At 39.9% G+C, this 16,934-nt stretch overlaps 1 protein-coding gene across 1 annotated transcript in view; it reads right to left on the bottom strand.

Annotated features, from left to right (window-relative positions):
• Positions 1 to 16,934, bottom strand: part of LOC137667764 (store-operated calcium entry regulator STIMATE-like) — a 43,735-nt gene that overhangs the window by 786 nt on the left and 26,015 nt on the right. The window contains 6 exon segments of the mRNA XM_068408838.1: positions 462 to 582; positions 989 to 1,000; positions 11,237 to 11,347; positions 12,246 to 12,395; positions 13,277 to 13,354; positions 14,275 to 14,387. Of these exon segments, the coding sequence (XP_068264939.1) occupies positions 462 to 582; positions 989 to 1,000; positions 11,237 to 11,347; positions 12,246 to 12,395; positions 13,277 to 13,354; positions 14,275 to 14,387 (585 nt within the window).

Below are 16,934 nucleotides of genomic sequence, written 5' to 3'. Positions count from 1 at the left end.
CAAAACGAGAGCACCAGGGGTATTCAGTGCAAGCAGCCACGCTCTTCTCTCTCACCTTCTGCCCTTTATCCTCCCCCCCAGTTTCTGCTTCATCTCAAACACATCAAATTCATCCAACTGAGAGGCTAGAAATCCCCTAATCTATGACCAAGCCTCCAATCTTCAACTTGGGCAGTCACTGATGTTGACCATGGTCCCAGGGCTGGGTTTGAACCCTGGTTCAGAAGGCAAAGTTAGTGCTCTTTTTCTCGCTTTGCCCAGACAGGGAGCATGATCCCTCCAAGCAGAGCCCTCTTGGCACCGTCGAGATGACGGATGCACAGTCCCCGCACGCCATGCCAGGGTTGGCGAGCACACTGCAGGCCGCTGCTTCAGAGGCGTGCCCTGTCACTTGAGAAGAGCAATTAAGCCGATGTTTTACTTTGGAAGACTGCTTCATCGTTTCCATCACGGAGACTTACCACACTGCTTCATCACTTGGTAGGTTTTGGATTTAATTTCCTGGTTTTTGGAAAGGTTTTGTCTGGCTCCTTTGAGGTCTTCTTCCTTCACTGGAGGACGCTTCTTTTTCACAAGGGCTGGCTAAGAAACAGACGTATTGCCCACGCGTCAGTATTTTGTGTTTAGAAGCACAATGAACAAAGCTGCCTTAACCCAAAGGCTACAACATACAGAGTTGCTAATACAATATTCCACCTATTTAAATTCTCAGACTGTATACTCAGCTACTCCAGATCTTTGCACAACCACGATTTCACTGCCCTTCCCAAAATCTGTTTCCACTATTACTGTTCTGTTCTGAAACTGTCTTCTGATTGTACAGCCTTTGAAAGAGACACTGGATTGCTTAATTTTTATTTTTTTTTTTAATTTATTTTTAAATTTCCTCTGTCCAGCCCTGCCTGGTCATTCTGCAAGTACAGATTGGTAATTCAAGACTCTGTCCAATATTTGGGAAGGTAAAAAAAACTTCCTTACTAAATTGTGCTTGTGCCCCAGTCTACTCACTATTTCTTCGGGATTGGTGAGAGAGATTTTGAAGCCTGGCTTGATTTAGTTGGAATAAACTGAACGACCCACAGTTACTGATCTTAAGTTTAGGGAACAAAAGTATCTGAGCAGTCAACAGGGTTGTCTACAAGCATGTACTGAACACATCTGAAACACTGGACTCAGAACCCAAAGAAGGAGAAGGAAATCTAATATAGAAACAGATGCATCATCAGGTGGTGCACTGCAACTTCCAAGTACTAATCTGCTTACAGTTTATCTTGCTAGAAGAAAATCAGGCCAACACTGGCTCCTATCAGCCTATACTGCCTTTAAATCAGCACTTCAAAAGTCAGACAACGTCGATCAGCAGCAGTCGGCACCATTAACGTGCCCTCTTCAGTTTACTATTTCAAGGACGGACTGCAAGGTCCCACCAGGCAGACCTTGCGGCAGGGTGCAGGGGCACAGGAGATGAGGTTAAAAAGAACAGAAGACCCCAACACTCCAACTCTAACTGCTTTGCACACCAAACCATCAACAAGAAACATTTCTGACCATCTCTACATACACAGGGCTTCTGATATTTGGGTTCTGGCAGTGGTGGAGCCCACTTGTATGTTTCTAGGCACTGACTGTAAAGCTAAAAACAGTTGTGGAGGGAAACAAATCCCCCAAGGGGTGCGAATGGCTGGAGCAGCGAGCCCCAGGGAGCTCGCAGAGACATCGCGTGCATGCCTGGCTCTGGGCTGGGGCAGGCTGGCTGCACTGGAGCCTTCGGCATGTTTTCTGCTGGCTGTAAATTCCCAGGAACGCTCAGAATAGCTCGCTGTCAATCCCATTTGCATGTGTTGTGGGAACGAAGGCATTCAGAGGAACTCTGGGGAAAACACTCTACAAGGAGCCAAGGCAAGCAAGGGAAAAGGGTGGTAGCAAACCCTTCAAAATTCACAGCAGCTTTTGGTCGGTTAGCTGGTTAACCAAACATCCCTACAGCCAGGGCTCCATTTGTCCGTCTGTAATGAAAACTGGCATGTGATGGGAATGGTCCGCCATGCCCATGGTGTGGTCCATAGGCAGCCAGTCAGGCCTGTGTTGGCTCCAACACAAAGGGAAAATACCTGCTAAGGTACTTCACCCACTAATGGCAAGAGACAAAACTGCGAGGCTTCTTTCCACCAGGGCAGGGGACTTCTTGGGGACAGGGTAAGGAAAGTAGGCACTTGAGATGCACCCAGACACAGCCAGGCTGAGCAGAACTGTTGAATTTCACCCAGTTATTTTAAAATAAAACCTCTCATGCTTTGATTACAGGTGGATTTTCCAGCAGACAGCTGGTGTAGATTAGTTCAGCCCCAGCTAAAAAGCAAAAAAGCTGCACGGAAAGGTTACGATGAGTCACAGTGGTGAGCCCTGGCCCCGCCAGCACCAGCAGCTGCCAGCACCGCCGCCGCACCACTGCTAATCGCTCCCAAGGCATTTGTAAGCAGGGTTTGCCAGGAGCCATTCCCTGCTGGCACAGAGGTGCAGCCTGTGCTTTATCTCCTCCTGTCACAAGTCAAAAAGTGTTGGTTTACAAGAGAGATGTAAGTTTCTTTTTCTTTGGAGTAAAGGCAATAAGCCGAACTGAGTTACTTCGTGTGGCTGAAGGATTGTGCTCTTCTACCCTCCACCCCACCCATCACCTAAAACTCTCAAGCTGGGGAGGACTCTGCCAGGCACGCGTAGCTTGTGTTGAAAACATAACACACACGTGAAAACCTCAACATTTCTGAGCTAATTTTAAGATCACTTTGAAACACTGATTATTGGGGAACACAGTAAAGACAAACCATTAGTTACAAAATGAACACCAAAGTGTGTAATACAAAATTTCAGTGTCAAATATCCTAACAGTTATAATTTTCAGTCACGCTGTCTCTTTTCCTCCATGATAATACACTAAGCTTTACACAGCAGCACACTTCAGCATAGCCATGTCCTTTCAAAACTACTGCCAAAACTTTAAATCATTGTCTGAGAAAGCGTGTTGGAAAAGCAGAAATCACTCTGTGAAACACCCCTAACCAAAACAGTGGAAATGGTTTTTCCCCTTTCTACATAAATAAAAATATTTATGGTAAACCAGAACATTTTGAAACTAAATTAACCATGCAGAGGGCAACTGCTTTCCTTCTTCATCAAATAATCCCTCCTAACAACTTACTTGTTGAGATATATAAACAGAGCGTTTAAATACTTCTGACATAATTGAACAAGTCACACAGAGCAGAAAAGCTGAATTCACTGGTTAACGAGAGTAACTTGCTAATAAGCTATTCCAAGCAAACAGTCTAAAACAGTAACACACATGTTGGGCCCCTGCTCTGACACCAGCCAGCCCCACAGACCTCCCCGTACCTGTGACATAACTGCGGAGCTCACTCGACCGTAATCCCTGCCGAGGTCGGTTCCCGGCTTTGATCAAATCCAGCCTGCGCGCTCTGCGAACGCCTGTTTTTTTCCCTCGGCTTATATAGAGCATCTAACGTGAAGTCATTAGCTGGGTCATCTTCCCAAACGAGAGCCCAGGACGATTCCGGTTGACAGAGGCTGTTGGTGTTGAAAGGTTTATTCTTAGCGATGACGAGGGTTTGCAGGATTTACTGCGCGCGGTGCCTGGGGAGGGCAGGGGCTGGGGACGGACGAGAGCAGACAGCTGTGGCAGCGGGGAAGCCCAATCCCCTACCAAACAACTTCCCGGGGAGCCCGCCGGGCTCTATTTATAACTTTAAAAGACAAAACTTTGTTACAGACACAGAATTTGAATTCTCTTGGTGAGGGAAAAAAAGTGTGTTTGTTTCTTCTCCACCATAACAATGTATGCATTCTCTAAGATTATATAAACCTAACACCCAAAGCACAGCTCGTGCCCTAAATCGCTTTTGCACAGGGATCTTTAACAGAAGAGTGTTTGTTGTGTTCTGGAGAGTTAATAAAATAGGATATGGTTTTACCTTTACAGTTCTATTGCTGAGCTTGCTCTGATACTGGCTCTTATGCAATTAAGAGTGTAAAATCATGGAATCATAGAATCGTTTTGGTTGGAAAGGACCTTTAAGATCATCAAGTCCACTTTCTACTTACAGCAGTATTAGTAAGTTTAATCATTTCACCTGTCATCTGTATAGGAATGGATTGCTCAGACACAAATAAATTCAGTGCTCCCCACTGTACATGCTGACAGTAGTAAAACTTTTTCCAAAACTTTCAAGATTTGTTCTCTAAAAAATTTTTTAATTAAATAGAAATAAAATAAACTCTAAGCATAAAGTCTAATTTTTATTACTGGGAGAGGCTTGGGTAGGGAGGGTTTTATAGTTTTTTACATTAATTCTCTGCATCATGCAAAAAATCAGCTTCTGTGACTGCACTCAACACCTACAAAGAACCAAGACTCCAGCCAGGTACGTTAATATGGGAAAGGCAGATGTGGCAGACCTCCAAACGTCTTTTACTAGAAAAATCTACCGTTGTAGGGGTAACAATCTGTCCTGGCCTTTTCTCAAGCTCCGCCTGTTTTGTTTAGGCTACAGCGAGAAGCACGGGAGGTAAAATAAAATTGTTATTTTTCATTATGGAAACATTACATCAGTAGCACAGCACTAGCACCATACGATCAGGGCTGCAGGATCTGTCGGCTGTGAACTGTGCCCATTTTGCCTTTAAGCTAAACTCCTTCCAGGCCTGAGACGATGCTTTCCTTTACGTGACTACTGGAGGAAGTATTTGTAGGTTAAGAAGCAGTTTGAATGTTACATATTTAGCCATTCCTTATGTGGAATTTCTATTTTAAACCCATGGCTTAGTAAACTAGAGGAAAAGTTTCTGCAAACAGCAGTACCTTTTAGTAGGCTAACAAAGCAGAAGGAAAAAACATCAACTTCAGGAAAAAACAGCAGATTTTTTTTCTATTGTACAGAGTAACACCTCTCCTTCTCTACTAAGATGTTCCTATACAGCCCTATAAGCATCACCATTCTGACCCTATCTGTTAGAACAGGAAAATAACATTCTGCATGTTTAAAGCAAGTATTTAGGATTCAACACACTGAACTATCTTTCCCATCAGGTATCAAAATTGCTTCATTTAATTGGTACTACATACTCCTCACTCAAAAGCAACAAGAGTTATGCTTTCATGGCAATTTAATTTACACAAACAAAATCATTATACAAAATTAAAACACCTTCAGCTTGCATGCTCTTTGGAGGTAGGAGATGAGGTGCTTCAGAGGTAGGCAGCATATGCTGAAGTTTCTAAGACATCCCCCATAGCCTGGACAATTCTGTTCTCTTTGATCATACATTTCCTAAATCAACACTGAACAACAAGCACAACCATTTCCTCTTATAGATCATGGGCTAATTTTTCCTTATAAAAACCCAACCTAAATCTAGTTACTTACATTTCAGAGAAGAAATCCCGTTCATCTGGTTGAGGTCCTGAGTTCTGTTAGATGGGACGTGAATGACAACAAAACAAGATAGGCTCATTTCTTTAATAGTGGCTATTAAAAACATAAGTTAACCTTCTTTCATCTTCCCTGCAACACAAAGTGTGGAAACCTCCTTTGTTGAGGAACAGGTGCAGCTAAAATATGGTGATGACCATGGAGAATTTAGGGAATATACACATGTATGGCCACTGTGATCTCCAGGAGACACAGATCTTGCAGAAGATTTGACTTCTCCTCCAGGAAACTGCTAACATCCCTCAGCAGACTGACAGGTTTGATAGGTTGAAGATTATTCTCTGAATTCCCTTTAAGGATGCAGGGGGTATGGAGCTGCTTGTGTGTAGTAGGTGGGAAGTAATGAAAGTGATGGGCAAACGTTACAGAGGTAGTCGTGGACTGATACTATGCAGGTCCAGTCCAGCAGAACACACTAAACTGCTCCCACCAAGATAGGGAGGGGTGATGGCAACAGCAGCTCACTAAGAACAGGATTTCTGCTCTATTCTGGCATAGAGGTATCAACCTTTTGCCATTTGCAGCCCTAAAAAACATAGACACCTGCACACAGTCACGTTACAGCTTCACAGCGAGCCAGCTCTCATCCTACATGGTCCTTCTCATTCCTCCAGCATGCTGGAAAATTTATGGTACTTACCTTGCCATACTTCAGGGAACAAGACACCTGGAGAGTAAGATGGCATCTTTCTGCCCAACAAAATAGAAAAACATCCAAGCTAGGCTACACTCATTTTGTTGGGTACAATAAGGGAAGTCCAAGTGCTTGCTGCAGACTCTCACGTAATCAAAGCTGCCTCCCCGGAGCTCAAGAGACAATTCTGCACTACCTAGCACGTAGGAGTGATGTCTTCATCAGAAAAGAATCAGCAGTCCTTGGCTCTTCCCCTTTCACATGGTTTCGGGAAGTAGTAGAGATTAAAGTAAGCAAGGAAGACATTGGTCATCTCCAGCACATTGCCCTCTAGAGACAGGGGACAGAGGGGCTGCTTGGTCCCAGAACTAGACATCCCCACGTGGCCCTTTCCTGTCTCCGAGGAGGTACTACATGAGTTCTGTGATCCAAGTCACTGCACAAGCAAACTTCTCAGCAAGATCCTCAGACATCTTCCCTCTGCTTGCACTACTACCTGCTGCAAACAAATCAGAAGGGGAACAGAAGATGAAACAGGTTAACAAGTTATGGAATTAGGCCACGCCTCTGCCAAGGGGCAGGACAGTGGAGGTAAGCTCAGAAATTTTTAAGTTTACATGTTCTTGTTGCCAATGACCAAAAGGCCTGGCTTTGCTTAAAAAGCCAAAAGCAGGCTGTGGTAATCAGCTGGGTCGTTAAAGCATTTTAACAACATCCTACTCTCCAGAAGGTCTCAGGTCAGTGTTCGGCAGTCTCAGGAGTTCTCAAGTTGCACATCGAAGGTTTCATTTTCAATATGAAAATACGGATGGTTATTCTCCATTTGTGCACACGCAGAGGGCAAAAACCCTCCTCAGGGAACAGATCTGAGAGGAGCTTTGAAGGATTCTTACAGTTGTAAGGAAAACTTGCTACTTACAAATAGTGGTCCCTCCAAGAGAAAGGGGCTTTGCTATTAAGGTAAAGGAACATACTGAAATTAATACCAACATGGAGTGCAAAAAATTAGATCTGCAGTTCTGAAGTTAAACTCCAGTAGCAAAACCTGCTTCCCACACCGGCACATTACGAACATTGAAACGCGCCCACTTTTAAACAGAAGTATAAAACAAGTGTACGAATCTGTAATAAGTCAGACTTTATTGTAAACCATTATACAACATAATTACATCAGATATCCTTAGAAGTTTCAGGTAACACCACTGATTAAACAATATGGTCCAAACAGAGGGCAGCAGAATACAGCTGTTGGTTTTGCTCACATAGGCTATACTCTGAATTTACTTACGAACAACCCCAACATTCAGTTTGAGACGGATACCCACGCAAGACAAAAACACCTACAAAAGAGTCCCTTTTTTAAAGATACTGCAGTTTTACTTTGTAAAACCATAGTAGTCATTTTCAGTAACTGGAAACTTTACCTAAAAAAGTTTGCACGCCTATGCTGTAGATCTACTCTGACTTGATGTGGCTTGAATTTATTCACTTTCATTACTGGTTTCTCCTGTAAAAAGCACAGCAAAGTTGCAAACATGGGTTAGTCAAGCACAGTGGGGGAAATTCCTTGTGATGCTCAGCTCTCAGCAGAGTGGGAGAGCCCACGCCTCCCTCCCCAGGCACAGCTGGCATTGGAGCAGACACCTGGGAGGGGATCACTTTGCATTGCTCTAATTTCAACTCAATTTCTGAGTTGTCCCTGAAGAAAAGCTATAGTACATTTTAGTTAGTGACATTTACATACAGCATTTACCTACTTAAAGTAAGACAAGGGGACCTGAACATATTAAAGCCAGAACTTGAAAACCATGTATTAGACACCACCAGTGTTTTAAATCTATGCAGATGTGTCACAGGTCAGATACTAGAAACAGTTAATACATTTAGGTTGACCATTCATGGTAAACTCGATCTCCGATACTTCTGTGTCTCTTCTGTAAGTTACAATCCCTTTCTCTTACTTTGGCATATACTACATAGCTTATGTTCATTAAACAGAATCACACTTTTTTAAGCACAGCCTGAATTAAACCTTTGCTATGAGTTGTCCTGAAGTACCTTTACCAGGCATAAATTTAGAGAGCCAATTTGAGGACAATACAAATGTCATCATGTTGTAATATTATTACCGGATCAACTCTTTATGAAAAATCTATTATTTCAGACTGTACTGCCAATACATTTCAATGACCAGTAAGACATAGTGGAGCACTAGGCACATACTTCCTTCTCACACATACAAGCTCTTCAGACAAGAGCACTTGTCCTACCTACTGCAAGAATTCCAATTTTTATCTTACAAAGAGGAAAATTGCCAATTTTGTATTTTCCACGTCTTTCACATGATAACAAAGAACAAATAGAAAAAAACCCTCATTTTTTGTTATTTGGCAAGGTTGTGAGTAGAGATAGTAGAGATGGTTTTGCCCCCCTGAAGATATGCTCCTCCTGTTACTACTGTGGTATTTAAAATACTTGTTGCTTTGGCTCATAGTGCTTTACTCCATCATCTTGCTAGGCATATCAAAGTCTCAAACCAAGTGACATTTAAGCACTTAAGACAGGAAAAATTACGCATTCATATACCTTTGCTATAACCATCTTCAAGAAACTGCTTCATAGTGCTTTACACTGTTTTGTACTTGGTCAATAAGTTTGAGGTCTGCTCAAAACAAATATTTTTACATGATTAAGGCCATAATTTTATAATGACACTTCACAGACTAAACATGAGACTAGAAATAATTTTGACAATTTAAATAACTGGAGAAGAGGAGGGAAAAGGAAGATAAAATGAAAGCTCGTACAGTTGAGTTTGTGTGCGCTGCTCAGTTATCTTTGATGGTTGACGAGGACAGTGATGGCTGCGCAGTGGTACGTAGCACATGTTGAATAGCTTTATTTCACTATCTGAAATAGAACAAATCCTATGCTAAAAAAATAAATGCTGACATTTGCGACAAGAGCCAGTCCTAGCGTTTAAATCCCTTTGGAAAAGTCAGCTGTATGAGACTATTCTGTTGATGAAAATTAATTCCTTGAAGTACTGTGCTTTTGGAGATATGCGCCCGCCCAGTGGTAAATAGTCAAGACAAGATGCAAGTCACACAATCAATGAAAAAAACCCAAAAAACCTAAAACAGAGGCAAGACTGATTAGGGACATTTCCCCACCCACCCCCACCCCCCATTTCAGAATAACTCAATTAAGCTTCCATTGTCATTAGTTTCTAGATTTAGTTTAAAAGACGCACTAGTACTTAAACTTATTGCAGTTGTTACATTTCAGTGCACAGTAACAGAGGTCAGTGGCTCAACTACACTTGCAAACATTAGGTTTCGTAAAATGTCCCTTCTAGCCGGCTGGACATGCTGAGGCATACCTGAAGTCTCAGAACATTGCGTTTACCTCGGCAGCCAAGCAGTGAAAAGGAATGCTGGAATAGTGAAAGTAAGTACGGGAGTGCACAGTTCAGTATTTACTAAGGCCCAAAAACCCCATTTAAGTGGTCTGGATAATAAATCACATTAAGACCTAGTAAATCTATAAAAAATGTAAAAAATCTTAAAAAGTTCTGAGCAGTTTTCTGATGAAACTGTTTGGTTTAAGGCTTGGAACGTTTCTGATGTCCAGATACTACAACAGATGAGCAATTAAGGTCTGTTGTCTCCTCTTTGACACATAGACCTTGTACAGGACAAGGCTAACTGAGCAAGGAAAGCTGTTGGAAACAATCATTTAGAAAATATGCAAAGCAAAAGGATGTCACTGAAAACATGTCTGCTAGGTTTCGGATCAGCACGTGTTGTCAGTTATCAGAAGACAAGACACTGAAAATCACAAAAATTCTGTAGTAACAACTATATTATAGCTCTTGGGTTTGTGTTTTGTTATTTGTTGTTTTGGTTTTTTGTTGTTTGTTTGTTTTTTTTAAATACTAAAGGATAACCAGACTTTATGGAAATGAAACAGGAGAAATCTTTTTTTTTAAAGCACATTAAATAGAAGATTGCTTTTCCAACAAAAAACAAGGGACAGAATTATTTGCAATATTGTAGCCTAACTGCTTCAATCAGATCACGGTCCTGTACTGCAGGCCCTACATAAGGAAAAGTGTAAGAAATGTTCCATCTCTTTTGGGTCATTTGAGAGGTATGCACAAGAGACGTGCAGGAACAGCAATAATTAGAGTCATCCATAGATACTCAATTCACAAATAACTTACCACAACAGATTTTTGTTACATACTAAAGTGCATGTTTGCCAAATATGCAAACACCACCTCCTATTAAAAAAGGTATTTTCAAATTATGTGGCCAAAAGCACACTTAGGACTGCACTTTTAGTGATATTTGGTGACTTCAGCAGTGGCGGAGAGCTTTTCCCTTTGCAATCCCTTTGCCTTAAACCAGGACACAAGGATAAATAAAGAGTTTTCACTACAAATGTTTTGACCTGTTCTGCACAAAAAAAGGGAACTGCACCCTTTTCTCTGACAAAGAGAATCTTTAAATATAACTGTATGAAAATATAACTTAAATATAAAATAGTCAAATAGATTTGAGGAGACTTCGAAAAAAATCTTTGTTCCACCTATTAGTTCCATAGGTACCCAGTAGCAAGTAAACATTTGTACTTAAAAAAATAACGTTAAGTTACAGCTTGTAACCATAAACTATTCTGCTCTAGGAATTATGCTGCAAAAGCCAGTTTAGTAACAAAACACACTCCTTTAACTTAGTTGATTCTGATGCCTTTTTGAGAACATCTTAAACTGTATCATCAGTAATCATAAGTGAAAGACTGCTGTATCTGTTTTCTATGGTCTTCTCTGAAATGTCAGATACAAATCTCCTTAGCGACTAGTCCTTAACAACACTGTTTTTCACATATGATGAAAAGACATTCTTGCATAATCGGTCGGTGTGTCTGTAGTGCAACTGAACTGGAAGTCTTCCAACCATCTGCATTCTGTTGGTAGACCTTGCTTTTACGTCAGTTTGTATGAAAAGGGAGATGCAATTGCAACATTAAAACCCACCAACTGAAGTTTTTGCCATGAAACCTGCAGACACACAGGTCAGGGAATGTGTCATACAGGCAGACCAAAACGATGCTTCTTTTTCTTAATGGGCTTTAAGTTGGTCAGTCTACGCAGGTCCTCTTCAGCATCTGATTCCTCCATCTCATCATCTGCTGAAATAAGGATCTAAAAACAAATTACGGCTTCTGAGTAACACGGATCAAAGACACACTCCTTCATTCTACTTCTAACCTTTTACTTTTTTTTATGGTTGCAAAGCACCTTATTATTTGCTCAAGAAAGAGCTTACAGAACATAATTTGGATTTACTGCCAGTACTATCAAACAACATCACACATCCTATTTGGAACCTCCAGTAAATTTCTAAGAAAGATGCATGTGTATTAACCTCTACTACACTCACTGACTCTAAAACCAAAGAAGTGATTCCAGCACCTCCACAACAGTGGGGTCAACTTGCTGTTAAAATGAGAGAGAATATGTAAGCTCACTATCCACACTGGTAATATGGCAGGCATTTTATTAAAGAAAACCCCATATAAATACCACTGTCTATAACACAGAAAAGTTACATTAACCAACTAAGGCTAAAATAAATTACCTTCAAGGCTACCACCCATCTTTTGGGTGAACTGAAAACTGCCCACTTAATATAATTTAGAATAAAATTGTGCTAAGGCAAGGATGTAAATACTTCTCAGCCCAGTTGCCTCCACCAGCTTCCTCTCACTTTAAGCTATTAACCTCTCTTTGAATTAGAATTGTCTATTAGTTTTGTATTCCATGTGGGTTTTTTTAGAAGCATTTGTAACACAGTTCACCTGTGATATTTAAATATATTATTATTATGTCTTCCTGCCCATCTGGAAGCAAATTAACTACGATGAGTGGTGCAACAATGCCATTTTTCTTAACTGGTTTTCAACTGCAAATGCTAGGAACTACTGTTAGAGGTACATGCAAAGAAAAACAAAACTGAGTTGACAGCGTTACAATTAAATCAATGGCACAAGTGATGAACTGGATTGATATTGCATTAATTGCAATAATTAACTCTACATACTTCTGACTCTGACTCTTCATGTGATGCTGCTCTCCTGTATCGGACTTTACTTCCATTTCTTGAATCTTGTCCTGCTTCCTTTTCTTCAAGTTTAGCTTTTGTCTTCCCTTTCTTCATAAGAAAATTATCTACTACCCAGAACATTAATGCCTGTTAAAGAGAAGGGGCAAGTGACAGTTCAGTTTTCTCAGAGGAGCATATGTTCATTCGGTCAGTATTTGGACAGAATTAGGAAAACCTGACAATAATTCTGAATTGTCTAAACAATTAAAATCTTGTATAGGCATACAGTCACATGGCTTATTACACATAGCATGAATGCTCTAGAACATAGCTACTTTATTCCTTTGTAGAAAAGAAGAAAATAAGAAAAGCAGCTGCTATTCAGAGTGATCATATTAACTCTTTATGTAGAAACAAGAATAGTTTAGGCAGACACTTAGTGCAACAGATTTTTGGTTTTCAAAGGATGAAATCCATACTTGAACAAATTAATGAAAGAAAAAAAAATCACCAGCAATTATTAAATGCAAGGACATCCACCATCCCTGGCTCTAGACCCTAAATCCCAGGTTACTGGAAGAGTATGCTTTGGGAAGGATGACTGCACACTTGCCCTTTTCCTCTGTTCCATCATAGGCCAGCCACTATTAGCTACAGTCAGACACAGGATACTTCACTGTGCAGCTATCCTTAGACCAACTGTTTCCTAAAGCACATTTCATTGTAATTTTACAATCTCTATGTCAGTATTTCAGTATTACGTTCAGTCTACTGAAGTCATCAGCCCAAAGAGGTCTACGAGGCATTTCTGCACCTGTCCTGAGCCTGGTTACTTAGCTCAATATGGATTTCAGCTTTGTAAAATCTATATATCCAGACATTTTATCCATTCTTTAACACTCTTCCTCTTTAAAAATTAACTTAAGCACCAAGGTACACTCTGCTTTAAGGACTAACATTAATTAATTAACACATGGTAGAAAGATATCCAAGTAAACATCTCACAAAAGCATTCAAGTTATACTAACATTAACAAAGAAGGGAACTATCAGCATGACGATAGCCAGCTCCAACTGGGGGTTTTCTATAGGATTCAATAAAGCTACCTGTGAAAAGAAAAGGATTAAATTCAGATCATGGCAGCATATGCACGTAACTGGATTAGCAAGTGCAATTGTTCACGTACTAGCTAACACTACAGAAATAATTCATATGAACCAAAAAAGGACAGCTTTGTAGAAAAGGAAAGTACTTAGGACAGCTTATAAATTACCACAGATAAGTTAGCAGGGCTGGCAAGAAACTCATCTCTGTCATTTTTGTTTATAGAAGAGCTGTGTTAGAATCATCTTGAACATTTTAGAGCTCCATGCTCCCCAGGAACATGTTTTAAGTTCCATCTTTAGGCAATTTAAACAGATCAGCGTTTCATAAAATACACAGTAAGAAGACAGAGTTGCCAAAGTAGTCCAGAGCATAAAATAGGGACTAACTGTTTTTAATGAGCTGTAACACCATGCACCATCACTTTGAATATTACGTTGCACAGATTCTATCAAAATAAATATTTATCCAGTCATCAGCAATGGCTTCACTAATCCATTGCAAATTACTAAAATTCTACAGTTTAGATCTATCAACAAGGTCAGCCAAAGAAAATTCTTTAAAAGACTACAAGAAGCAATATAAAATAGCTTTAAGTAAGGGTTAAAGAATTAAGAAAAGGAAGAACCACTTGGTAGCTTCAAGAGCACTCAGATAAGGAGACAGAATAAAATTTTATATATTGCAGTGTATAAAAAACCTCCAAAATATGATAAGATATTCCTGGCAATGGATGCCAGAAAGCCTAATTAGCAGTATCCTAATAAAACTAAAAGAACATACCACTACCACAGAGTTAAACGGCATCGACTGTAGGCAGTTATGGTGCTTGAGCCAAACCAATAAACACTATTAGAAGTCTATTGCTTTACAGCTTCCACCTGAAATTCATTTGTCTGTAAAATCCTGTAAAAATACAAACCTCTTTCCACTGAGGTATAAGAAGCACTATAATGATGATGGTTTTCTCAAATGTCATAATCACTATGTACAGAGCACATTGGCCCACCCAAGCACTGCACTGCACCGGGTCACCTGCAAGAAAGAAGAAAGGTTCAATATGGGCATAGGGTTGATTTTACTTCACAGTAAACATTTTAGAAAAGCAGTATTAGAAAATGTTGGGCAGCTACATCCTCTTAAAGTGTCTGCTCCAATTTCCCTAGTGCTGCTCCTTCCCCTCCCTCAGCCTCACCCCAAATTTCAAAAAGTATCAGTTAGAAACTGAATATAACAGGACTTTATCCGATTCAGCAGTACCTGCTTATACACTGTTTTACATAATCTGATGAAAGCAAGACAGATACAGTTGCATTACATTCGTTTCTCATCAAATTGTTATTTTTGACCCTCTACCACGAAGTATTAAATTTCTTGAAAGGGAAAACATAAAGGAAATATAGCTGGGGAAAAACATCTTTCCCTTCAGTCTAAGTAGAAAGGTGATGCTTTCTGCCATTCTCTCTAGGCTACCCTAAACATATTTTTCCTCTCTACAAAGTTTCTTCCCATAACTAACAAATCATAATTGAAGTAACATGTGCAAGAGCTGCTACAAAAAAATTAGTTAAACAAAAAAATAAGATCACATTTTAGTTTCAGTCTGAAAGGGTTTGAAATTCTGCTGCACCCCATTGTGGCAGAGGGAAAAAGAGAGTGCATTAAGTTATCTGCCAGGACAGAACGAAGACCACAAATATTTGAACACGAAAACTTACAGAGACTATTATACTCTATGAAAGCAAGGCGGGGGGGGGCAGGGGGGGAAAGGAAAAAGAGCACTGGTATGCCTAACAAGTTTTGCAGGTGAGCTTAAAGCAGCACTTCGCTAGAAACCAAAAGGAAGCTTTGGAGGAGGGTGTTAGCTCTTTAGTCTTCACAACAGTCTTCTGCAACATCTTCAAAGGCAGCTAAAAAGCCTGGGGATGAATAATGGGCAATGGAAATTCGGATGCCTTTATGTATTTGTAATGCATAATGGATAATTGCTACTTCCTTTTCTGGAACATTTCTGAAAGGCTTTCAGTATTAATACTTGGTAATAGTCTTGAGACTTACTGTTTGCTGCTTAAATGCAACGAAGAGAAATTGATAAATCAGACTGGAGTCCAAAACAAAGACAACTTCCTAAACAAGATTTACAGTAAGAGCTAGTGATCAACACTCAATAATGCAAGAGGAAAACAGTTAAAATGCTCAAGTTTTACAATTATATACTGCAGTTTATGGCTTCTGTTGTTAAAAAAAAAAAAGTTAGAAAACTTGAAAGGGGGAACATCAGTAATTCAAAGTTGAGCAACCATGATTCTTCTGAAGATACAAGGTCTGAATTAAATTTGAGAATTCAATTTTAGCAATTAATTTCTATACTCCGCATTTTTATTAGCTTTCTCTAGTTTTCTTCATTAACTAGGAAAGATTAAAAAAAAAAAAAAATCTAGCTTTAGCTACAGTCTTACCATTGAAACTTTACCAGTTTATTCTAAGCTCTCTTCCAATCTGTATTTAATTCCTAAAAGCAAAGACAGCCATAGCAATTTTGCATCTGTTCCAACTCTGTTACATGAGACTTTGTATGTCCAAAAATTATGAAACTCTGTACTAAGAGTGTTATGCACTATCACCAACGAACATTTTGTTTCATGATGTTTTTGCTGGGAGGGGCGTGTTTTTTTTTTTTTTTGGTGCATGACTGAAATTAGAAGTTGTGTACATTAAATTCTACTTGAGGATTTTTGTGTGCCCTACTGCATCTACAAAATCTCTAATTACAGGGAGATTAGGGGATACTGTCTACTTTGAATTTACCAAGTCTTTCTCGAGTCTCCCAATAGCATCCTTGCAGAAAAGTTGGGGAGATATAGACTGGATGGGTGGACATACAATTCTGACATAAAGGAAAAAAGCTTTCACACTGAGAGTGGTTAAGCACTAGAGTAGGTTGTTCAGAGGGGTTCTTAAATCTCAACCATGGATAAATTAAAAACTGGTCTGGACCATGCCCTGAACAACCTGCTTTAGCTTTGAAGTTAACCCTGCTTTGAGCAGGAGGTTGGATTACATGACCTCTGGAGATCCTTTCCAACCAAATTTTTTTCTACTATTTTATAAATTATGCAATTCAAGGGAAAAAGTAGAAGTAAGTAACATCACCACATACGAAGAATATTTGGGACATTTGCATGTTCAAAGATTCAGTACACAAACTCGAATTAGAACTTTAAAGGTAACATTGAAGCCATAAAGCTCTAATTTTATTTCTAAAGTCTCTGACAGTCTCTCCTGAATTCTGATTTTATACCTCTCATGTATAAATTACACGTCTAGAATAACTAGCAAATCAGTGGAAGTCTTGCTACTGCAAAAAAGTTCATCAAGACTGAAACTGAAAAATCCTGAATCCTCAGCACTGACAATTGTACCAGCATATTTTGAAAATGCTGGCAGTGAAAAACTAGTGTATACTACTTTCATCGGCCACTTTGTAGAAGCACGTTTGTAGACAGCTCTTGAACAAAATACCTTTGATTCCTCTACCCTGTAACTTCTCTCTGCTCTTCAAATCCTGAGAAATTTTCTTAA

The sequence above is a fragment of the Nyctibius grandis genome, chromosome 10, assembly GCF_013368605.1.
Source record: "Nyctibius grandis isolate bNycGra1 chromosome 10, bNycGra1.pri, whole genome shotgun sequence".
NCBI classification, from domain to species: Eukaryota; Metazoa; Chordata; class Aves; order Nyctibiiformes; family Nyctibiidae; genus Nyctibius; species Nyctibius grandis.
Note: the sequence above shows the minus strand (reverse complement) of the source record. Positions and strands in the feature narration are given on the sequence as shown.